Genomic DNA, 22625 nt, shown 5'->3' with positions numbered 1-22625 from the left:
GTTTGAGACAGGATCCCATGTATCACAGGCTGACTCGAAATCTTCATGACCTCCTGCCTCGACCTCCTGGAGTAGAGATTACAGACGAGCACCTGCGGACCCTGTCTTCTGAGGTGCTGGGGACTGAGTCCAGAGCCTCTGGCAAATGAGCTGCATTCTCAGCCACTCGTCCAGTGATCAAACATGGAGCCGCAGCCCTGTGGTTAGAGTGTGCCAGTTCCGGCCGCAGGAGGGACAAAAGACGACTTCTCCAGCTCACTCCGATCCCCGGCCTTTGTTTCTCATTGGCTGGGTCGGTGGAAGCCTTGCCTTTTCCGGTGGGCCCCAACAAAGGGGTGGAGCTCTGTGACGCACACATGACGCACGTGGGGGTATAAATAGTGGGCGGGCCGCGCGCTCTAGCACAGGAGCCGCCGGCGAGGGGGCCAAGAGGAAGCTTTATTGAAGCCGGAGAGAAGGTGGGCCTAGCCTGGCGTACCGGCGCCGGCTGAGCCCGGAAGGCAGCGGGCCGAGAGCGGCGGGAGGCCGCGCGGAGGGGGAGACGGTGGTCGGGCGGGAGTCCCGCGGCTTCGGCCGAGTGTGGCGCGGAGTGCGCCGTCGATGGCCCCGAAATCCGCGGACGAAGGACCGCCGTACCCCACCCCAGTAGTGCCAAGAGGGTCACAGTCCAGAGGATGAGCCTTTCTAGAAAGGTCCTTCCTGGCAAGGGCTTCTGAAAAATGAAGAGCAACTAAGCTCTCACTTTTGAACAGCCCTCCGTCAGCTGGGTTGGTGAGAGGTTTGATGCCACATCGCTGTTGCCCCTCCTTTTCCCAGTCAAGAACGTTCCTAGGGACAGCCACACCCCTGGCTTTCAAGTGTTCCTAAACCGAGACCTGGTACTAGCTAGCACCATCTCGCTGCTGCCGCACGGTTGGTAGTACTAACTACTAAGGATGGGTGCTGTATCTGCTGCTCCATTTTGCCCTCCTGCCACTCACTTTGAAAACTGCCCTGGGATGTTTATTTGAAAACGAAACCAAAAGCATATATACATAAGTATATTTATGTGCGTATGCTATGTGTAGCAGATCACTGCCATTTAGCATGGTAAAGCTGCATTTGCCCCAAAAGATGGCTTCATTTGGTAACGCGCCTGATAAGTAAGGGACCAAACACTTAATTTCGGTAATGCACCTGATGACCAAACATTTAATTGTAGTCTCAAAAGTTTTGCTTGGGTCAAAACTTGTTTTGGTAAGAATGTGAAAGGTGCTTCTAAATAAAAACATTTTGCTGTGGCATATTGCGTTTTTATTAAAAGTTGGCCCTTGATATATTGCAACAACTAAACCTTGCCAGTTAGTCCGTGAAACATTAAGGGTGTTAGGGTATGATTCATTTTCAAAGTAGTCTGCTCTTTTATCAGTACCCATGGGAAGCATTCTTAAGGTACTTCTGTCTAGAGCAGCTGTGATTTCCCCAAAGCAACTGATTTTTTAAAAAACAAACCTCAAAGTCTGAATCATGTTAGCTCCTCTTTCCTATCTGGTGGCTCCTTGGTAGCTCAGGACCCAATTAAATATCCATATTTAGGAAAGCAAAAGGCCAGCTGACAGCACTGTGATTTTCTTTCCCTTACTAAAAAAATTCAGTTTTAAAAACTTATTTGCAAGTTTCCATGTTTCAGAGTGAACACACAGTTTAGGGCTGACACACTCTAAACCCATGAGAATTATAGGTCTAGATGTGTCCAACTTGCGGCCTATCTTAGGATAGATATGAGTGTAACCCAGCATGTTTGTATATAACAACCCAATGTCAAAAACTGTGACAACCCCTAGTAGCTTGTATAACACCCAAGGTATATAACACCCAAGGTACCACTTGACAGTCATCAAGGGAATGGATGTAGTGGCCCAAACACTCAGGAGGTAATGGTAAGTAGATCTCTGAGTTCGAGGCCAGGCTAGTCTACAGAGAGAGTGCTTGGTCAGCTGAATCTGAAGGGGGGTGATAATTTGATTAAGGAAAGAACTCTATATTAATGGGTATGGCATAGCCCCACAGATACACCTAACATTAAAAAAATAACTCAGTGGGAGAGTGCTTGCCTGGTATTATGGAAAGCCCTGGGTTCAAATCCCAATACCAAAGAGAAACAAAGCAAAACTTGTGTAGTAGAATGTAGGAAATATGTCTAGGAATATATTAGAAAAATGTAATTTTCTTGTAGAAATAGTTTTGTAACCCTGTACAAAATTAGTGCCTATATATGGGCATTATTTGGAAATACGTGTGCTTAATTTATCTTTATTGAGATATTAATTGGATTTTATGTGTCTTATTTGGACATAAACTGTATCATTCTGTTAATCTTGGCAGGGCATTTCCGAGAGAGAGAGACAGACAGAGAGAGAGTCTTTGTGTATGTATGTGTGCGTGTGCATGCATGCCATTTGTGGAGGTCAAAGGACCAATCTCTAGCTAACATTTATTCTCTCCTGCTGCTTGTGGGATCCAGGGATTAAGCTCAGGTCCTCAGGTCTGTGGGAAAGCACTTTAATTTGATGAGCCAGCTCCATGACCCAGTTACCAGTCTCTTAATGAGTGCTATATTGCTTGCTTGTGCATAGTAATCTGATGGTAGTGGGTTTTATTTTGTAAGTAATTACCAAGAATTGCATCCCATGTTACCAGAATAAATACTTAACAGGTGAGAAGTAAAGCTAATAATTTTAATAGATTAGGTTTTAGGAACCCCAACTAAATCATAAGAAAATTCAATAAATGTAATGTACAGTGTACGATTTTGTTTCTTTTCCTTATAGTTGAAATTACAGACATCCTGCCAAAATGATTTCTTCAAAGCCCAGACTTGTTGTACCCTATGGCCTCAAGACTCTGCTTGAGGGAGTCAGCAGGGCCATTCTCAAAACCAACCCGACAAACATCACCCAGTTTGCAGCAGTTTATTTTAAAGAACTCATTGTGTTTAGAGAAGGTTTGTATTGCTTTAGCTTCTGTATTTTTTGCTTTGCAAAGCCATTTTAAATTGAAAAATGTCTCTATTTGACTTCCTGCATTTATTCATTCATTCAGGGAATTCATCTTTGGATATAAAAGATCTGATTAAACAGTTTCATCAGATGAAAGGTAAGTGCCACAGCGATGTTGTTTCAGCAATGTTGCCATTGCACACTTGCTAACACATGTTTGTAATTATGCCAATGGGTTCTTCGTCAACCACACCAGTGTTTTATGTCTGAGTAATCATCCTGGTGCTTTGTATTTTTACTAAGTCGTGTCTGGCTTATTTTAACATCAGGATTTCCAGTTTAGGAGGTTTTACGTCTTAAAATAGGTGTGTGGTGGGAGGAGTACTCGGGGCTGAAATCCAGGTTGGTGGTAGAGCTCTCACAAAGCACACGCGAGGCCTTGGGGTCCGTCCTGGAGCACACGATTGTGGTGTCTAGAACGATTCACACGTGCTCTCCCTGCACACTTTTAGGGAAGTACAGCAGACATTAAGAGAACTTGTACTTCATGGTAATGTAATGGGGTGTTCTGTAAAGCTGTGCAGGTTACCATCAATTATTAGACATGCTCCAAAATTCAAAATGAAAGCGAACACAACGATTTAAATCTCTGGCTTAGAGTATTTCACATTCCTGGGTTTCAGATTAGGGATTCTCTATTAATAGGCTATGCAAATCTTCTAAAATAGTTTTTAAAACCCTCAAAATCTTATATATCAGCTTCCAGGCATTTCTGACAATGAATACTCAAGACATATATAATATTAATGAAGTAGAGCTGGGTTTCAGTGTAGGCTTAAGCATGAAGGTTAGGAGAAAACCTGCTGTCCCAAAGAAAATAAGACATACTCTTACGTACAAGTCCAGTCTAGAAGATCAACCATCGCTGCCATACGCCCTGCTAAGAGAGTGTCTGAGTAGATGTTTTATGAAGCAGAAATGTTCTCCATGTCTCGGGCACCGTGACATAGCGGCACACATATGCTTCGAGAAAGTTGTTTTTCATTTGTAAATTGAATGCCACAGCATGAAACAGAGATGACTGAGTAGCAACAGAAGAGTTGCAGGAAAAAGCAAAATTTATACAAATGAAACATTTAGATAGTTTAAAAAGATGAAATTTGGTAAAGGACGCATCTAAAAGAATGGTGAGGAAAAGCTTCTCAGGGGATTTTGTGAAGAGGTAATGATCCCTGGCCCCGTGGGAAGGAACAGCTTAGTTCTTACCATATTGGCTGACCAAACAACAGCTTTTGGATGACTGGAGAGTAGTTACCAGCCACCCTTAAACTGTCGTTTTAAAAAATCATAATTTTTTTAGATTTATGTGGATGAGTGTTTTCCTGTATGCTTGTAATGATGCATACATACATACAGACAGACAGATGCCACCTTCTGCAGAATCCACAAGAGGGTGCTGGATCCCCTGGAACTGGCAGTTAGCTCTAAGACACCATGCAGGTGCTGGGAACTAAACCCCGGTCCTTGGAAAGAGCAATGAGCTCTCTTAATCACTGAGCCAGGTTCTTTTCCATTTTCTTACATTTATTTGTGTGTGTGTTATGTGCATGTGCATGCTATGCACACATGTGTAGATCAGCGGACAACTTTTGCGCATCAGTATTCTTTGTTCATTGAGTCCCGGGGACCAAACTCAGGTCATTAGGCTTGGTAGGACCTTTGCTTCAATGCTCCAAACCATGTCATTTTTGTGAAATACACCCAAAACAGGAAATCAATATTAAAAATAGGAAACATAGGCATTTGAAGGAAGAGAGAATGATGAGGTGTACAATATTTCCGGAATATTGTATTGTCTAGTCTACCTGATTTCTTGCAAGCACCTGATGACATTAACTAACCATGAGAAGCTGTAAGCTATGGGATTTGCTTATATAATCTTTGCAGCGTATACAAACCAAGCGCAAGAACCTAGCTTCTCAGTCAAGGTTTTTGTGTTTCTGTGTTCAAAGCGAGAGCTACATTAGAAAACACTGTGAGTGTGCAGGCTTACCCTATTTCATAATGACAAGACTGGTTTTTATGGTGGAAGACACTACCTGACAGCATTTTGAGATTTATTTATTGAAGATTTTATCCACCATTCATTTTAGCATGTGGATTTTGATTAATAACATATAGGTTAATGTTTTTGCATCTCAATTTTTAAAATTAATGTGGAGTAATAGAGTAACAAAATTTGTAGACCAAATTTTGATGGAATTAAGGAGATATGGCTGTTTATCTCTTCAAATCACTACAGATGTCAACAAATAGGCACAGCATGACCGGTAAACTGAAAGGAAGCTCACAGCGTGGTTCTAAAAACAGACTGCCTTTAGGAAGTAAGACAGTGCTAACATTGCTCTTCCTGCTGACTAGAGACGTCATGAGGCAATATGAAAGTATGACCAGAATAGTTGTCCAATACCACCTTGGCTCGTTTCCCCTCGTCACCACAAATGGCATCCGTCAGTCTGGGTCCCCCTATAGACAGATGTGCATTAGATTTCCTCTCCTGGATGACAGCTTCCTGTCTGCTGACTGGTTTAATTCTCTGCTATTCTTACGACAGCTACAAATAAATCTAGCCATGTGTCATTCATCCAGGTACAGCTTGCCTTGTGTGAATCCTAGGTTTAATGTGGAGGTGGCACCTAAAATGATCATACGTACATTGCTGGTTAATCTCAAAGACAGAGGCCATCTCAGGCTTTCAGTGACTGTGAAAATGAACCTCTCTAGGAAGACTTAAGTCAACTGACCCTTATTCTGCTCTTTCAGTCTCTCCAGTGTGAGGCAACGTCAACTAAAGACCGCAGCAGGCATTAGACTTTGGTATGTGTACAAGAGCTAGCTGCTGAGATTCCCTAGTTCACCTAGCTCACTCCTGTCAGATGGGAGCGTGTGGTTCATAAAGGCTGGTCAGTGAAGATGTTCTGTTCTCCAGTTCTTCCCAGTGGTAGTTTGTCTGCCCAGCAGCATTTCTGTGTTCCCAGAGCATGCAGAGAGGAACGTTCACTGCGTGTGTCATTTACCTGTTGAAATTTCTTTCTGGGATTTTTCCTAGAAACTATTTTTAGTAGGCGTTGAGAACCAGAAGAGGTTAATCATCTTGCCATACACAGTTGGTAATGGAAGGAGTGAGCTAGACATGAGAGCCAAGTTCGCCACTCTTCACCTTCCAGTTTTCCAGAGTTTAGTGTCTTCAGAATGGCATGGCCGTATCCATGGCCATCATGGTATTTGTCTTGGGCCAAGTGACCACTGTTTGGTATTAGGATAGGTTCCTTTTGTGGCATGCTATCCCATCTCCGTCTTCCTTTTGAGGCCTGCAGAAAAATACTTGTCAGTCCTAACAGACTCCTGAGTTTGGAGGCACAAGTCTGACCTCCTGGGCCATATTTAGTAGTTACTATGTAGCTGTTACCTTCTCACCGGAGAATGGTGGCCTTTTCTTTCTGGCCCCTGCCATGGCTGAGTCAGCTCTGGTACACCTCTGGGGTGAAAGGAGACTGTTCTTTATGAAATCAGGTAATTTACTATGACCTCAACTGTCTGAACTCAATCCAAGTTATGATTTTATGATTGATCTTCTTGTCAAGATGGAGTAGTATTGCATCCTAAGTCCTAGAGTAACTATCAAGTTAGGCTTATTCAAGTTAGGCTCAGAACTTGTGAACTCTGAAGATTTTTTAAAATTTATTATCACTCAAAACTGTGTGTGCATGTGAATGCAGGTGCCCAAAGCTTGGATCTGCAAGAGCTAGAGTTACAGGCAGTTTTGCTTCTGGGTGCTGGGAACAGAACTTGGGATGCTGAAAAGCAGGAAGCTGCTGAGCCATCTCTCGAGGCCCAAACTCTCAACATTTTTATTAATACCATTATTAAGTTCTGCTATTATACCTATAATATTTATGCTTAAATTATCTCCTAGTGAATTTAAGTTTTATGCACTGTCATCTACTCTGCAGAGTCTTCCATGGAGGAGAATCATTCTATCAGGTGTGCTGGTGGGAAGACAGTTAAGGGCTGTATAGCTCTGTGGTAGAGTACCTCCTTAGCACATACAAAGTCTGAGATTGAATCCCTAGCATGAGAGGTGGGGAGGACTGGGGCAGGGGAGTCCTGCAGAGATATTTAGACAAGTGAGGTGAATGGTAGTTTTTCTCAGCACCTGAGCATTGAGTATGGCCATCTGTGTCCGTTACTAGACAGTTTAACTGAATTTACAAACTAGCAGCTAGCATGGGTAGAAACCCTGAAGGACGCCTTCCTTCAGAGAGCAATGTGAGAATAGGGTCGTAAGGTTCTGTAGCTACAGATGAGCTCCCAGGCCTGTGCCACCCACCATACCAGGATCTCCAAAACTTTGACCTGAAGCAATCACTTCTCACTCTCCCTGCTGACTTTGTGCTTTCTGAATGAGGAATAGGCAAGGCAGTTAGTAGGGTGTGGCTGCTGACTCTCAGAACGTTTTTTCTAGGGCACTGAGCATCAATGGCTGCATTCGTGGGCATAGGAGTTTCTCTTTTCATCTGGGTCAATATGGCCATGGCTTCATGACCACAGGTCACCTGCAAGTATATCGTGTTTCTTGATGTGAAGACCACAGTGCTCAGATGACAAGTTCATTGCATACTTTGCATACCAGTTTTCCTAAATGGAGGAATGCATCTGTTTGTTCCCTAAGTTATGAGCCCAACTGAAACTGTGGAATAATTTGCTTCCCACATCTGTCTGTAGTGTTTCCTTTGCTTGTATTTTGTGTTCTTCTATGTGCATGTTTGCAATGTGTGGACTTAGGTGCATGTAGAGTCGCAAAATTGACACTGGTCACATGCTAGCTACTATTTACTGAGGCAGGGTCATTCACTGAACCCCGAGCTTGCCAACTCCAGTTTGCTAGCACACTCTCAGGACTGCCTGTGCCTCCCTGCCTCGCAAGTACTGGGATTTCAGGTGACATTCCAGTCATCCTGCCCAGTTCTCATATGGCCAGGCCAAGTTGCGCTTTATCTGCTGGGCCCATCTCCTCAGTGTCACCCCCCCCCCCTTATGGTGGGACAACAGACCAGGAGGGTTCTAGTTTCCTTCCTTTTAGGAACTGAATATCAGCTTAGAGTAGTATAATACTAGCTTTACAGTGTGATATATGCTGGTCATTTATTTCTAAGGAAATGGATTGTTTAGGTGGATGTGAGCTGTTACAGATCCACTAGCTATGCTAATGCAGATGTTGCACATAGATCTGTGTATATTGGTATTTGAAAGTTCAACCTACTGTTGCTTTATTTAAAATATTTTGAGGAGTGCTTGCTGATTAGCTCACCTAACTGTTGCTTTTTTAGTAGAGAAATGGGCAGAAGGAGTGACACTGGAGAAGAAAGAATGTGTAAAAGAACCGGGAAGAACACCTCCAGTTTCCTGCGAACCTACACGAATGGAAAAATCCACAGACACAGAGGAGGACAATGTAGCTGGACCACTGTTTAGTAACAAAACCACCCAGTTTCCATCAGTTCACCCTGAACTCCAGCCTGAGGAGACAAGTGAAGGAGTTTGTGGTCCTTCTTCCAAACCAGCCACACCGAAGGCCACCACCCCACCATCCTCACCACCTCCAGCACCCGTCTCTGCAGAGTATGCCTATGTGCCGGCCGACCCAGCTCAGTTTGCCGCCCAGATGTTAGGTAATGTTCCATGCACATATTCTGAAGTTTTAATGGTGGACGCGGCAACGAGTACCCTGGACTCACTGAGTGCAGAGTGTGATGAAGAAGTCGTGGTGTCTGCTCCTCTGGTGTGCTCTGGAGAGATGTTAGCAGTGCAGGTTATGAGCCAAACATCTGCTCAGGCAGTTGTGGGTCCTAATTCTGAGGCTGAACCACCAAAGGCTTCCTCAGCCCCCTTGCAGGGTGAACAAGAACCTCCTGCTTACGATGAAGCTCCTGACACTCAGGCTACATCAGCCGTTCATGTATCATCTGTATATAACGGTATGCCTGTCAATGAAGGAGTTGTCTATATTGAGCAGATACCGGGATACGTAGTTATCCCGTTTACTGACCAAGTTGCTTGTCTTAAAGAAATTGAGCAGTCACCACCAGTTAGTCCCAAACCTGTAAAAACCAAGACTTCCTCAGGCATGGCTAAGATATCTGTAGAGTCTCGGCAGATTGTCCAGGTGGAGAATTCCCAACAGCAGTCCTCAGTACACATGGAGGCAGAAGCTACAGTTCTGCTCTCTGACACTGCTTTAGAGGGTCAGCCCGAGGTACCTGCAGAACCCCTGGATGCAGAGGGCTTTGTCAAAATAACCTCTGAGAATTCTCTGCACTTTGAAGTGGAGATCGTTAACATAGACCCTGACAATCCTGGCCAGGAGGAGTCAGGGGAGAACGCCGCACCCTATTCATCCGGTGACCCTTTCCCTCCTGCGCCAGGAGGCTTTACTGAACCTGAAATCCAACCAGATGGGGAAGATGCACCTGAACAGGTTTGATGAAGCCAGGTAAGAAAATTAGATACTTGCACATCCGTATACTGCATTTCAGGTAACATCTGTATTCAGTAACCATACAGGTTGGCTCTTCTGCCTACTGGCCAAAGTCCATTTTCAGGTTATTTAAATGCCATACCTACTTAAAGGCTTTGTTGTACTTAAAAATTTACTATTATGAAAATCACACAGCATGTCAAAGCTGGATTCTTTTTGCACATGTTTGTAGACATGAGACTCTGTTAGATTTTTAATACCTGTTTACAAAAGGGTAATTATAAAAATGCAAAACTGAACACTGCGTTTATTTGGGCTGTGGCATTTAAAACATGAAAGAAATGGTGGTGTGGCTGACTGCTTTCGCACTGAGTCAGGAGAACTATGCAATCAGGTTTGGGATGTTGGCTCAGACACTGCTTCCTACTTGGGACCTTCCTGTGGCTGAGGGAGCAGCATCACAGCCAGATGGAGAAAGGACAGGCTAGATGGAACGTCTTTGTCACTGGAAACCAGCAGAAAGAATGGCTGCGCACCTGAAAACAGTGTGTGCAGTTCCCATGCATGGACCCCCCAAAGCCAAGCTGCTTTCTGGGGAGCTTTACCTCCAGCTGCTTTTCCTACTGACACATAAGCGTTACAACCCCTATCTCCATCAAATTATGGCGTGTGGTCTGCCTATCCTTCTGCCTATCTGGATATTGCAGTGGCCCTTCTTGGGTATCTGAAGGGACATGAATGAAAGAAGCTCCCATTCCTCTTGCAGAAATTCTCAACTCTGACTCAAACCAAAATAATATAGGACTATTACCAAAGCAGGTGTTTAGCAACCAAATTCTGACTGGCAGTGTGACAGATTCACTACAGCTGGAAAGGCAGAGGGCAGTGCTGCATTCACAGCCTGTGCGGCCGGTTTATCTTTGTGGCTTGAGCATCACGTCAAGCAGAGTCACTGTTTTCAGGCACTTAGCTGTTACTGAAGGACAGTTGTCCTTAGTGGACAAGTTACCAAGAGAAATCAAGTTTGAGGTATTAGACCCTCTCATCTGGAAAGACTGAAGATTTGGATTATATTTTTAGTAATCTTGAGGACAGAATGTGTCTGAGTCATGAAAAGCATCACTGAATCTGTGCACAGTGCAATTTTCTGTGCCTAGTGCGCACAGCAGGAACTTGACACAGCCACACTCAGCAGTATAGAGCCCTTGCTATAAGCTGATGGACAGTGTCTTTAGCTCTCTATATCAGAGTGTCTTTTGCTGTCTTTTGAGGCATATGGTGGTGCCCAGTCTTGGCTAAGATGAGTGCTCTCTGGGATCTGACTCCTAGATGAGGTAACAGATTGAAGATGGGAGATGACAGTGCCCATCAAAAGACCAGAGATGATATTAGGTGACATGTAGTGTCTGACTAGGTAGAGAAACTGCTATGCAGATGTGCTTATATGACTTCTCATTGTCTTTACATGGTTAATGTTTACTTTTGGTAAAGTAGAAAGTTTTGCTAACTTTCTTCTGAGTACCATGTGGAAGCCATATATAACGCTTAAGATTCTTGCTAGGCACGGTGGTACTTCTAGCTCTTGGGAGGCTGTGGCAGGAGGACTACTGAGAGTTCAAGGCTAGCCTGGACTCACAATGATACCTTGTCTCAAAGAACCAAAACAGTGTAAGAGTCTGGAAACAGCAACTTAGAATACAGTTGCCTCTTGAGCCGCACCTCTGCTGTCCCTGCCGTTGCTCTGGGTTCCTTTTCCAACTGTGGTGGATCATGCTGTTCCTCCACACACCAGGCACAATTTCTGTAGTCCTCTCTATAGCATGCTTTATGGCACATATTATTACAGTTGCTTATTTATATGTTTAAAAAAAAAGATTTACAAAGACATGACTGTGCATAGTGCCTGGTACAGAGACCAAACCTTTAATGCCTGCAATTTTTTTTTTTATAGCACTAGCAACAAGCGAAGCAGGACAACCACCACCATATTCTAATATGTGGACACTTTATTGTCTAACTGATATGAATCAACAAAGTCGCCCATCACCGCCACCTGCACTTGGGCCTTTTCCCCAAGCAACCCTCTATTTACCTAATCCCAAGGATCCACAGTTCCTGCAGAATCCACCGAAAGTCACTTCTCCAACCTATGTGATGATGGATGACAGCAAGAAGACCAGTGCCCCACCTTTTATTTTAGTAGGCTCCAATGTCCAGGAAGCACAGGATTGGAAGCCTCTTCCTGGACACACTGTGGTGTCACAGTCAGATGCCTTGAAGAGATACGCTGCAGTGCAAGTGCCCATTGCTGTTCCTGCAGATCAGACATTCCAGAGACCTGCCCCCAACCCCCAGAATGCTAGTCCTCCTACAAGTGGACAAGATGGCCCCAGACCACAAAGCCCAGTCTTTCTTTCTGTTGCTTTCCCAGTAGAAGATGTAGCTAAAAAGAGTTCAGGATCTGGTGACAAACGTACTCCCTTTGGAAGTTACGGTATTGCTGGCGAAATTACTGTGACTACTGCCCATGTCCGCAGAGCAGAATCTTAAAAGAGTAGGTAACCCTTCCTACCTTGACATGTGGGCCTTAGCACAGCTGAGCCTTCAGCACTTAAGGGCTGGGTATTCAAACACTTGAGAGTGATGTACTTAAGCATATATGCATATATACTTAAGCATATATGCTCGGCTTTCAACTACAGAGCTGCTAATGAATGCCCAGCCACCTTTGAGTATATAGTAGATTCTTTAAAGTGAGGATAATCAATGTTTAAGAAACAGGGACAGAGATGGTATGTCCATGTAAGAGATTAACAGAAGCTGGAGTAACAGCTTTGACAATTTTATCAAATATTTTTTAATTCAATTGTTGTTAACTGAAATTTTTAGACACTTCTTTTTCAATTGGGTGTAATGTCGAGCCTCTTCCTTTGGTATCGACAGTGGGCGAGTAAAACATGGACTAGAGTGGAGGAGACAAGCAATGTATGTATGTATAGTGCTGCCAGGCATGCGGCTAAGGAGAGCTATGGATTCCTAACAGCTAAGCCACTGTGATTTGGGGTGGGGTTCGAGAGGTGGTATTTCAATTGTGTAGCCATGAATGTAATTATGACAACCTGATGGTGGTCTCAGCAGGAACTGTTAGGATATTTTTTGATTTATTTCATGACGTATGTCTCTTCATCAACAGATGCTGAAACGATGCTGTTTGAGTCAGCATTCAAGGTGGAGTCTGTCACCACGTGAACTGTATCAATAAACTTCCTGCAAGCATAACGCTTTGCATTGTTGCTTTAGTAACTTAGATGTGCAGACCACCCTACATTGTCCAGCTCATACATGTACAATTTTTCCACTCAGGATATCTGGAATTCAAATAATAAACACTGTACCTCTGTTTACAGTATCAGCTAGGCAGCAGTCTCTCTGGCCCTAGAGACAGACATCTTTTGAGTGTTAGGTTACAATATCAGCTGAAATTCTGAAAGCATTCACACTTTTTTAATATTCTAAAGCTTTTATTTAGCATCATTATAACACTTGTTAACTTTAATACAATTAAAGTAACTTACTGGAAGCTACCTAGGCCCTCTAGGGCAAGTATCTCAGTCTGGGATTTGGTTGGATAAATACTATGAGATTACCCCAATTAAAGGGGCAAAGCTACTATACAGTAGGTCTCCAGTACCTTGCAAACTCAAAATGCACAAGGCCTCCTCTTACACAGATTATAATACACGAGTGCAGCTTGATTTCTCTGTGGCATCTGCCACTGGAAGTTGAAGCTTGAAGGTTTGTCATTAGGTATTGATTAAAATCTATTTCTAGGGCATTTTTGTGATTTTCAGTTCAAACATAAAATCTATCTGTGTAAATTCTAATGAGAGTGATCCCAGAGTGTGGAAGGAAATTCAGAGTGCTAAGATAAGGAAATACCTTTCCAGTTTAGAATTTTCAAGTCAGGAATTCCCGAGTCTGTCCCACCCCTCTACTCCATTTTGGAGGTGGCAATGTAAAATTGAGAGGACTAATTTCCCTGAAAGGTCATCTTACCAACTTAGTTTTTATAAAATGACAACCTTTACATTTGAGCACATAACATTGTACAGAAGAATGTTAAACATTTCAAAGCTATACCTAAGCTACTCAAGCATAATAGCATAAAAATATTGACAACTTGATTTTTGGATCACTACAGAATCCCATAAAGCTGAATGTTAGACTACACAGTACCTCCAGCAGCTGCTCGGTGTACATAAACAGTACTCCAAGGATGCATGCAGGAAGCCAAGGGCCTCACTTTCCTTATGACCTTCACCAATGCGACCACACCCTACCTTGTGGGATGAAATGAAAATTTAGGAGTAGAAACCAAGGGAAAATTTAAAAACTTAAGCTTAAGACTTATGTCGATTAGCCAAACACCTTGACTTCTCTGCACTTTAATAAATATCAGGCAAATTGAAGTAGTTTCTGTCCCAGTAGTTGCCAGAGTAAATCCAGTCCTGTGCTCCATTGTAGGGGTTAGGACCTTGATGGAACCACCTGTCCAATGAGAAAAGATAAAATTCAGAGAGCAAATGACTCAGAACCCACGGAACACTGTTGTTTAACTTCTAGTAGTTGGCCCTGTGTGTCATGTATTTCCTCAGAGACCCTCAAGAAGTGACAGTGTTTCTAGTCAGAGAATATATGTCCACAATATCTTCAGGCAAAGGTTGCTACGGTCTACAGCAGTTGGCAGTGGGTTGTCCTACTTGCCGTCACCCTTGAGGCTGCCTTCTGTGACACCAATGGGAACACATACGCGCAGCAGGCAGGGTGGGCAGTGCTTGCGGAGTTCATATGCTCCCTCTGTTTTACAGGTGAGCTATCAGAGCAGCTCCACCTGCTGGTAGATGCCAAAGGCTATGGCTCCCTCCTCCGCTATGCTACAAACACCCAGTGAGACCAACCCAGTCCAGACTTCACGGGGTCTCAATTTGGATTCCTGAGCTAGCTTTCATTTTAAGCTGTCCTAATCCAGTGAGCTGCCTCAATCATTTCCCTGTCTCTCAAAAAATGTAGCATCCACCCCAGGTACAGCAATGCACAGCAGCCCAGCATGTTGGCACAGCTTTCACACTGTATTTCAGAGTTTAGGGACCTGGGGTACACACAAGGAAGAAAGGGAGGAGTGCCCTGGGGTACACACAAGGAAGAAAGGGAGGAGTGCCGAGCTCCTGCCCCTTTACTCAGCCATAGCAGCCATTTGCCTGTGCCTGACACCCACACATCCTTCACTCATTCTTTGGCAAAAACTATTATGTGAGTAAATCCAAACACTTGGGGTAGAAGCTGTCAAAGCATTTGTAGATTCTTTAGTAAGATGCAAAACAACTATCATGTCTACTGGAATGCTTGCAAAATTATGCCCATGTTGGCTTTGACATTTAAGTGAGTCATGGAGCAGCAGTTACAAGGGACTCTAATAAAACAGGAGACTACCCAGCAACTCTTAGCCCAGTCAAAAGTCAGATATTTGATACTGTCCACAATATTGCTTTTTCTAAACCCTAATTCCATCATGTCTAACCCCTTGTGTTTAGAAAAGGAACTACCTAAATTAATGATGCATTATATATGCACATATGAACGATCCTGTAATTTACTCATAGATGTGACCAAAAAATGTGTATTTTCATGTTCAAATCTAACTCTGGATTGTACTTTGCCTTTTCAATATTGAAAGAATGTTGGATAAGGAAAAAAGATAAATTTGCTAAACTAATCTCCCCTGTAATGACTGTGGAAGAACATTATAACCATAACGTGTCAAGCCGTTTCTCCTGTCACAAACACAACTCTTGGTTTTAACACTTTAGAATACTGTACTCCTCTGAGGCCTGGAGCAGATGAGCAGGGCTATGGACCCTTGCTCTGTCTTCAGTGTCTGATATCCCTGTCATTCACACACAGCAGCCTACAAGATGGCAAAGCCACACAGAACAGGCACGCACCTTGTCTTCCAGTCCTCTTCTGACTTGGATCTGTTTTTGCGGGCTGCTCTTTGTTTTTCCTCAAGCCGTTTCTTTTCTTCACTAGCTTGATCTAAAATAAGGCCAGTGAAAAGCACATTATGCTGAGAATGCCGGGCATGGCACTAAGAGCAGTAACTACAGACATCACTGTCCATGTGGGCCTTTATTATATGCACACTAGTGTATTACATGGTGGCACAGGTCTGGAATCTTAGATATTTGAAAATTCGGAGGATCCTAAGTTCAAGGCCAGCTTGAGCAACTTATATAAGACCCTTTCTCAAAAGGTAAAGCAGAGAGCTGGAGGTCTTTTCCAGCAGTGTATGTACCTAGTGTGTATGAAGCCTAGCTAGAGGTCTATTCCAGTAGTGTATTTACCTAGTGTGTATGAAGCCCTAAGACCGACCGTCAGAACCAACTCAAGTTAGACAAAAGAATTACTGACAGTCATTTCCTTTTGTTCTTTGTTTTTTCATCTTTCACTGTGTAAGAATTTCATACATGTGTATAATAGGCTTTGATCAAATGCCACCCAGCAGCTCCTGCTTCTACCAGAAACAACATCTTATTATTATGGCCACAAATGTTAGGTTAAAATGCTTCCATGAAAACTTAGTAGAAAAACTGAATAAAAGTGAGATTATTGAAAATTCTGAGTGAGACCTCAGAGATTTCCTTCAGTCTATTCCTAAGTAATTGAACAGCTTCAGCACTCACACTGTCGAGGCTGACCAGCACATGCTAACACCAGCTGCAAGCTCTTCCTCACGGAAGCAGCTCTTTCCCAGGAGGGGAAACTGCCCCTTTTTGATATCGACCGAGTCATTAGAAGTTTCACACTTTATGTGTCAGTGAGGAGGAAGCTGCACTCTTATGAGGCTCAGAGGCTGCACTTTGAAAGACATAGTGAAGTCTGCAGACTACAGTTCAGAGCAGCCAAGTCTTCGCTAGCCACACGCAGTGCAGTGGACTCCATCCGGAGCACCTTTCAAGCAATGAGTTTGAGTTTAAGCAAGGCTGAGCTCAGATTTTCAAATTCAAAACCAAAGTTGCTGGATTTTAACATAAAAGGAGCTAAAACTCTGAGTACTGCAATGATGCTAGCAGAGACCAGGATGAAGGGAGCCAGAAGCCCCACCCTGAGGGCAGGCTCCTTACCTATCTCTCCATTCTCCATGGCTCTGATGTCAGGCCGCAGCCTACAGTCCGTCTTGGGAATCACACTCTCCATCTCCTTGTCTACTTCATTCAAAACCATTGCGAAGCTGGTAAAATTATACATCTGAAACATAAACAAGCAATCAAGAAAACGCCTACCAAGACCAGGCAGGAAGCCCTGAAAGAAGGCATCTAATCTGGCAGTGATACCTCCCAGGGCCACAGTACGGTCAGCTTTTCTGAGAGGACATGGCTAAAGCCTCCATCTGCACTATCACGCGGACATTCAGCTCCCAGCAGACCTCACAGGGTAGCATGCACACATCCCTTCTGCTTCCGTCAATAAAGTCATGTCCTGCTGGGGCTGGAGGGTCTCCACTTGTAGCATCAGTCTGTCTTACCTCCTCTCTGTTAGAGAGACCCTCAGTGAAGCGCCATCCAGCACACCTGCCAGCTTGACAAAAGGGCATGTGACGTAGACATATGGGCGGTGACAGCAGACAAATTAAAAGGACTAAGGCTCTGCTGACTGAGAAAGGACACCACGCTGGATGTCAACTAGTTACTGTAAATGGGCCCGGACTCACCTGAGCGGAGTTGGGAGGCCGTGGGGCTATCCTCCACAGGAGCACACTTCCAGGGATAATGAAGACACTCTCAGAATCTGGCACCGGCATTTCATCAGACTCCTCGGATGAACTTGTCTAGAAGGCCAGGCAAAGCTTTAAACATCAACTATGAGTTCTGAAGACTGAACAAGGTCTCAGCACACACAGTGGAGCTGAGACTCCTTGTCATAAAGCAGCTTCCCAGGAGGTCAAACAGAGGCCAGGGCATGTGCGGGCCCCAGGCCCAGGGCATGAGGATCTGCAAAGGCTCAGCTTCAGGTGTCGTTAGCTCCTAGGGGCCCTATATTGGCGGTTGATCACACCTGCACTAGAGTGGAAAGAGCATTCCTGGCTCCCCAGAGCACCACCCACAAGCCCCTGGATGCAAATCAGCAAGGCAGCTGACAGCCTCAGGCTAGCCTGAGTAACTGAGGAATGGGGCCCAGAGCAGAAAGGAGTAAAGCAGCAAAGCACACACAACAAGGTAGTCACAGCTGCTTATCCAAACACTGGTGAAGCAAGAGACGGACTGCAGGGCTGCTGGATGCTGTTTGTCCCTTCTCCTGTCAAGGATGACAAGCGCTGGGTGTCCATGACTCTCAGCCTTATCCTAATACTGTATTTGCATTCAAGGCCTTGTTGCCACGATCCTTCTTTACTAGAGCGCTAAAGTTTCTAGTCTTTTAAACACAAATGACAAGTATTTCCTGCAGAAGTTTGAAATGCATTTCAACACATTTGCACTGGAGAGAGGCAAAAGTCGATGCACGCACAGCTGTGAGAACAAAACACTACATACGGGGCCACTTAGCTACGCTCGTCAGTGGCAAAGAGCCAGCAGGGTTCTGCAGAACAGCTGACAAAAAGAAGAACTTACAAAACTATCAGGCAAAAACAGAGACCAGTGGTTTCCTAGGCCTGCCTCCCGTGAACCAGAGCTCCTCACTCTGTATGTTTAGTCTCCGCTGATTTGAACTGGGGAAGTTGTTAGTATTGAAGAGTCCAAGAATAAGAAAATAAAAATGTAGATTCTAGAAATAAGAATGTAGAAATAAAGAAATATAAAGTTACAAGTCCAGGGGAATGAGAGCAGACTGTCAGCAGCTTCCTCAGCAGATCAAGGATCAATTATTCACAGTGAGCTATTTTATCAGACACTTAGAAGCCTCCATCAGCCTAGGTCATTTCATTTACAACTGGCTGTTTTATTTACAAGGCCAGAGCTTCTCTCTGTAAACTTAGAGTAGTGTCCTGGCCATCCTTGATGAACGACAGATATGAACTGAGTTAACCTCTAGAAGACGGAGATACGTGACCTCTGGGTTAGGTACTGTCTCCGTTATGGGAAACTGGTGCCATCAAAGGGGAGGCATGGGGCTCCAGTATACACTGCCTCGAGATACCAGGACAGACAGTGGACAAGGTACAAACACCATCTAACTGACAGTGGACAAGGTACAAACACCATCTAATTAATGAGCTCTGACAATGGAGGTTGTAAAGTATGGCAGTCTGTATCTGAGTTTTACCTCGAGATAAATGTGAAAAGCTTTCCACTATCTTCTAAGTTCCCAGCCTAAGAACCAATTAATTCTAATTTATTAACCTTCTGGTATTACTAACAGTCCCTTTTCTGACTAATTGCTAAAGACACCTGTTTTCTTGCAATTAGTGACTTTAGCTGTAATCTTCTCTGAAACATATTTCTTGATAGCTACATAGTTACCCATGGATGTTAGAACTCACTCCCCTCCTTAGGGTCTCCGTTGACTAACCCACGGGTTGGGGCAAGATTATAAAAATTCCTTTGTTCAGACAGACCTAATGCTTGGTGCCCCTACTATAAAAAGATGGGTTCAGAAACTGGCCTTTTGCCACAGCCTAACAAACACCATCTCTGGCTGTGGTCTCAGCTAGCTGATGCGCTTCTGTGCCCTGCGGTGTTTATTTTTTAATTTTTAAGTTTGCTTCTGATTTTCCTGGAATCTAGTTTTGTGGAATAAAGTTTGCTTCTTGTTTATTAGACTTTGGTGGTCTGTCCCCATCTTTGCATGACCTCCCTGGACCCAACAAGTATCACAATGGAGAACACAAAGAACTCAGAGATTTAGAAAGTTCAGGGAGATCCTCCACATCAGCTAACAAAACTACAACTTCTGGTCGAGGCACGTTCAGGAAATACACAGTGGAGCCAACAGCAGGGGAGGAACGGTACCAACAAAGGCTGCCCGAGAGCACGGAGTGTACGCAGGAACAGCGACAGGACAGGACAGGCTGCACCTGGGCAGGGGAAAGTGGATCGGGGGAGAGCTCGAGGGAAAGGCTGCTTTTCCATAAAGAACAGAATATAAGAGTAGTTTCTGGAGTTTGGCCAGAGTCCTTTGCTGTCCACACTATGTAAGAGGGCTGGATGACAAGTGTACTCAGGAAGTTGTTCTGCCAAGTTCCTTCTCTTAGCGGAGCTGTGGCCACGTGGTCTAGGTCAGTGACTTGGGGCTCTGGGACATTTCCTTCTTCATTCCACTAAGGTATCCTGCAAAGGGCGGTGGGTGGACCCCTGAGAGGTGCATGTAGGCAGGAATAGGAGGAGTTAAGCACATGCAGCTGAGGGAACCTAGAGCTTACCAGAGCTGTGTGCTCCAACGGTTAAAATGTCCCTCAAGCCCAAGGCTAGCTCCTAATTACAAAGTTACAGTGAATAAATGTGCTTCCAGCCTCTGAGACAAACCTTTGTATACTTAAGAGTTAATGAGGAGACAAACAAAGGTGAGGTGATCATGTGTAATGAAATAAGCCGGACTTTGACAGCTAGCACACGGTCTCTCATGTGGACGGTCTAGGCTACACACACATGCACACCAGAAGAGTAGAAGTGAGTATTTAGGAGGAAGGGCAAGAAGAGAACAGGAAAACAGGAAGGAGAGAGGGTGATGAGACAGTAAATATGAGCAAGTGTATGTACACAGATGTCAAAAGAAAACCCATCACTTAGTATCCTAATTAAAAGAAGTTTTTAAAAGAAAGAAACATCCACAAGGCCCAGCTTTATGACTTGATAGGTGTGAGTCTGGGGGTCAGGACTCAGCCAGCACGTTCACATTTACTGAGCCATCAGACAATGCTTGGCTGGTAGACGGGGGCATACCTGGAGCAAAGAGGACATCATTAATCTCACCTAGAGCATAGACTATTCTGAGACCTTCACGAAGGCAAGCAAACACCTCCATTCACCTAGCAAAGAGGTGCTTTCCAGACACAGTTTTAGAGGTGTCATCCAGAGGTCAAGGGTAAAAATGATGTGAGCGCGTACTGCTCACAAATGAGAGATTGCTTCTAACCCAGAGTCCCCACTTGTCCTGGCCAGGCTCCAAAGGGGCATTTCCTGTCCCCATCGGGTCATAGCAACTCTGACTGCAGGAAGCAGACACAAGTCAGCAGAACGCTAAAGCACGCCTGTAGCCAGGCAGCAGCCTCGTTCTTATCGGTGATTGGGATGAGAATGTCCCACAAATAAGGTTCAGCATGAAGAGAACAGTGCAAGGACAACAGCCTGAGCTGACGGCACCAACATCAGTGATACAGCGATTGAGAACGCCTGAGCGGAGCCTATATACTTGGACCATTTCTACCTCTAATGCACAAGAACAGGAGGGAAACACACCACTGTGTCATCAAGATGGGGACCAACTTTCCAAAGCAACACTAATTGTGTGCACCAACCACCAGCAGCTCCAGCCTGACATTTTCCGCTAAGGAGGACAGCTATCGGTTCATTCACAGGATGCAAGGAGAAGAAGCCATGTGGTAGCAGCACACAGGCAGCTCCAGAAGGGCCCATACACATGCAAGAGTCCAGCTGCCAGCACCACCTCACTGTGTTCACCTGTTTGCTATTCTTCTTCTCTTCCGTGGTTTTCTTATCATTCTTTTTGTAGGCGTCGAAAGTGGCAGGGTCAACACTGTACAAGCACTCAGTCCACTTCCCGTAGAGAGCACAGAGTTTCCTTTTGCTGCCGAGAGAGACTGTTGTTTAGTTACCAATCAAGCCCGTGCTGTGCTGGAGTTAACGTTGCTATATTTTTGTAAGCCCATCCTTTAGAGAAACAGGTATTTCCTTTCAGAAGACTTCTGTTATTCGGATACCCGTTAATCAGGCAGCACACTTGAACACAAACATCTAAATAAGCATTTGCAGTCAATGTTGAAAAAGAAACCTTACCTTTTATCTTGTATGTAGCCTTCAACTTTGTGTAATTCCTTGCCAAAAAGACCACAAGGCTTAAAATTCAACACACATTTGTCCCCAGTCCTACAAAACAAAGGCTAAATTCACATGGCGGAGCAATGCCAAGGAAGCAGTTGAGAACGGTGAGCAGGATGGCCTTCCCGGGGGCAGTACTGCTGACTGATTCTCCACAGCCACCCTTCTCCCATCAGCAGTGCCCGCACGAGACAAAGCTCGGAAGCATTCGCCGAAAATAAGTGACAGAATCTGAAACTAATTTTTCATAATGACTCCACACTCCTATCTGACCTACCCTACCCTGAGTGAGTGGCAGAGGCGACACATCGGGCCAGTCTGTGTACACAGAAATGGCAGCAGTGAGTGCTCTTACAAATGGAAGGATCCCATCCCGCTCCTATCGGGTCATGAGGCCTTTGGAAGAGACTGAGGAAAGGAAGAGTACAGGCGGAGCCTGAGTGCACCTTACTTGTGGTTTATGATTTCCACATTGCCGTACTGCTCGATCCAGAGTTTGCCCACGATGATGTTGTGCACACAGCAGGTGGGGTTTGTCCACGTGTATGCTTCATTATGTCTAAAAAACAACCCCAAACCCAGAGAAGTAGCTGAGAAGAACCAATTAGTCTAAAAAAAGGAGCTTGCTTCAAGAGTCATTCATAACAACGAATCAGGCTGGGAACTGGCTTGGTGGTAACGTGCCTGCTGCACAAGCACCAGGACCCGAGTTCAATCCCCAGCAACTGTGTGAAGGCAGGGTGTGAAAGACACCTGTAACCATAGCAACGGAAGCAGGGGCCCACTGGTTCCAGTCAGCGAGACATCTGATAGACTGACTTTTGGCCTCTACAAACACACTCAAACACGTAGGCACACACACGTATGGACGCATATACACCCCACACCAATATTAACTCACAGCAAAACAGGTATTACCTGCCCATTCTTACTGTTTTAAAAATAAACTGTACACAAGTTGAATGACCCTAATTCAAAAGTTCAAACTCCCAAATATTTGCACTGACAGGAAAATCAAAAGGCCTTTGATTCCAGAGCATTGTGGATCTTGGACTTTCA

At 44.5% G+C, this 22625-nt stretch overlaps 2 protein-coding genes across 7 annotated transcripts in view; one reads left to right on the top strand and one right to left on the bottom strand.

Moving 5' to 3' along the window:
• Nucleotides 1-382: 382 nt before the first annotated feature.
• Cabyr (calcium binding tyrosine phosphorylation regulated) lies at nucleotides 383-12793 on the top strand. 3 transcript variants are annotated; one of them, XR_012910328.1, is made up of 6 exons: nucleotides 404-458; nucleotides 2811-2983; nucleotides 3082-3135; nucleotides 8369-9531; nucleotides 11468-12070; nucleotides 12710-12793. XR_012910328.1 is itself a non-coding variant. In XM_075969286.1 (5 exons), the coding sequence occupies exons 2-4, from the start codon at nucleotides 2836-2838 to the stop codon at nucleotides 9520-9522; spliced, it is 1356 nt and encodes a 451-aa protein (XP_075825401.1). In that variant the 5' UTR covers nucleotides 383-458; nucleotides 2811-2835; the 3' UTR covers nucleotides 9523-9531; nucleotides 11468-12793. The 3 variants fall into 3 exon arrangements, 2 of the variants coding, with proteins under 2 accessions (XP_075825401.1, XP_075825402.1); XM_075969286.1 differs by having other exon boundaries at nucleotides 383-458; nucleotides 11468-12793; XM_075969287.1 differs by lacking the exons at nucleotides 404-458; nucleotides 12710-12793 and adding an exon at nucleotides 1844-1919 and having other exon boundaries at nucleotides 11468-11567.
• Nucleotides 12794-13016: 223 nt separating this feature from the next.
• Nucleotides 13017-22625, bottom strand: part of Osbpl1a (oxysterol binding protein like 1A) — a 186476-nt gene continuing 176867 nt past the window's right edge. For all 4 annotated transcript variants that reach the window (XM_075969282.1, XM_075969283.1, XM_075969285.1 and 1 more), the window contains 7 exons: nucleotides 22018-22125; nucleotides 21525-21614; nucleotides 21189-21315; nucleotides 17285-17401; nucleotides 16698-16821; nucleotides 15519-15609; nucleotides 13017-14064 (listed from right to left, as the gene is read on the bottom strand). In XM_075969282.1, the coding sequence (XP_075825397.1) occupies nucleotides 13962-14064; nucleotides 15519-15609; nucleotides 16698-16821; nucleotides 17285-17401; nucleotides 21189-21315; nucleotides 21525-21614; nucleotides 22018-22125 (760 nt within the window). In that variant the 3' untranslated portion in view covers nucleotides 13017-13961. The remainder of the gene's footprint in view (nucleotides 14065-15518; nucleotides 15610-16697; nucleotides 16822-17284; nucleotides 17402-21188; nucleotides 21316-21524; nucleotides 21615-22017; nucleotides 22126-22625) is intronic.

This window comes from Microtus pennsylvanicus, chromosome 4 (assembly GCF_037038515.1).
Source record: "Microtus pennsylvanicus isolate mMicPen1 chromosome 4, mMicPen1.hap1, whole genome shotgun sequence".
Lineage (NCBI taxonomy): Eukaryota > Metazoa > Chordata > Mammalia > Rodentia > Cricetidae > Microtus > Microtus pennsylvanicus.
This window is presented reverse-complemented; position numbering and strand designations above follow the sequence as displayed.

Bases quoted from the DNA above. Each gene is read 5' to 3' on its own strand.
- Cabyr (XM_075969286.1), top strand. From the start codon at position 2,836: ATGATTTCTTCAAAGCCCAGACTTGTTGTACCCTATGGCCTCAAGACT. The intron at 2,984-3,081 runs GTTTGTATTGCT...TCATTCATTCAG, and splicing joins ACTCATTGTGTTTAGAGAAG to GGAATTCATCTTTGGATATA. The intron at 3,136-8,368 runs GTAAGTGCCACA...TTGCTTTTTTAG, and splicing joins ACAGTTTCATCAGATGAAAG to TAGAGAAATGGGCAGAAGGA.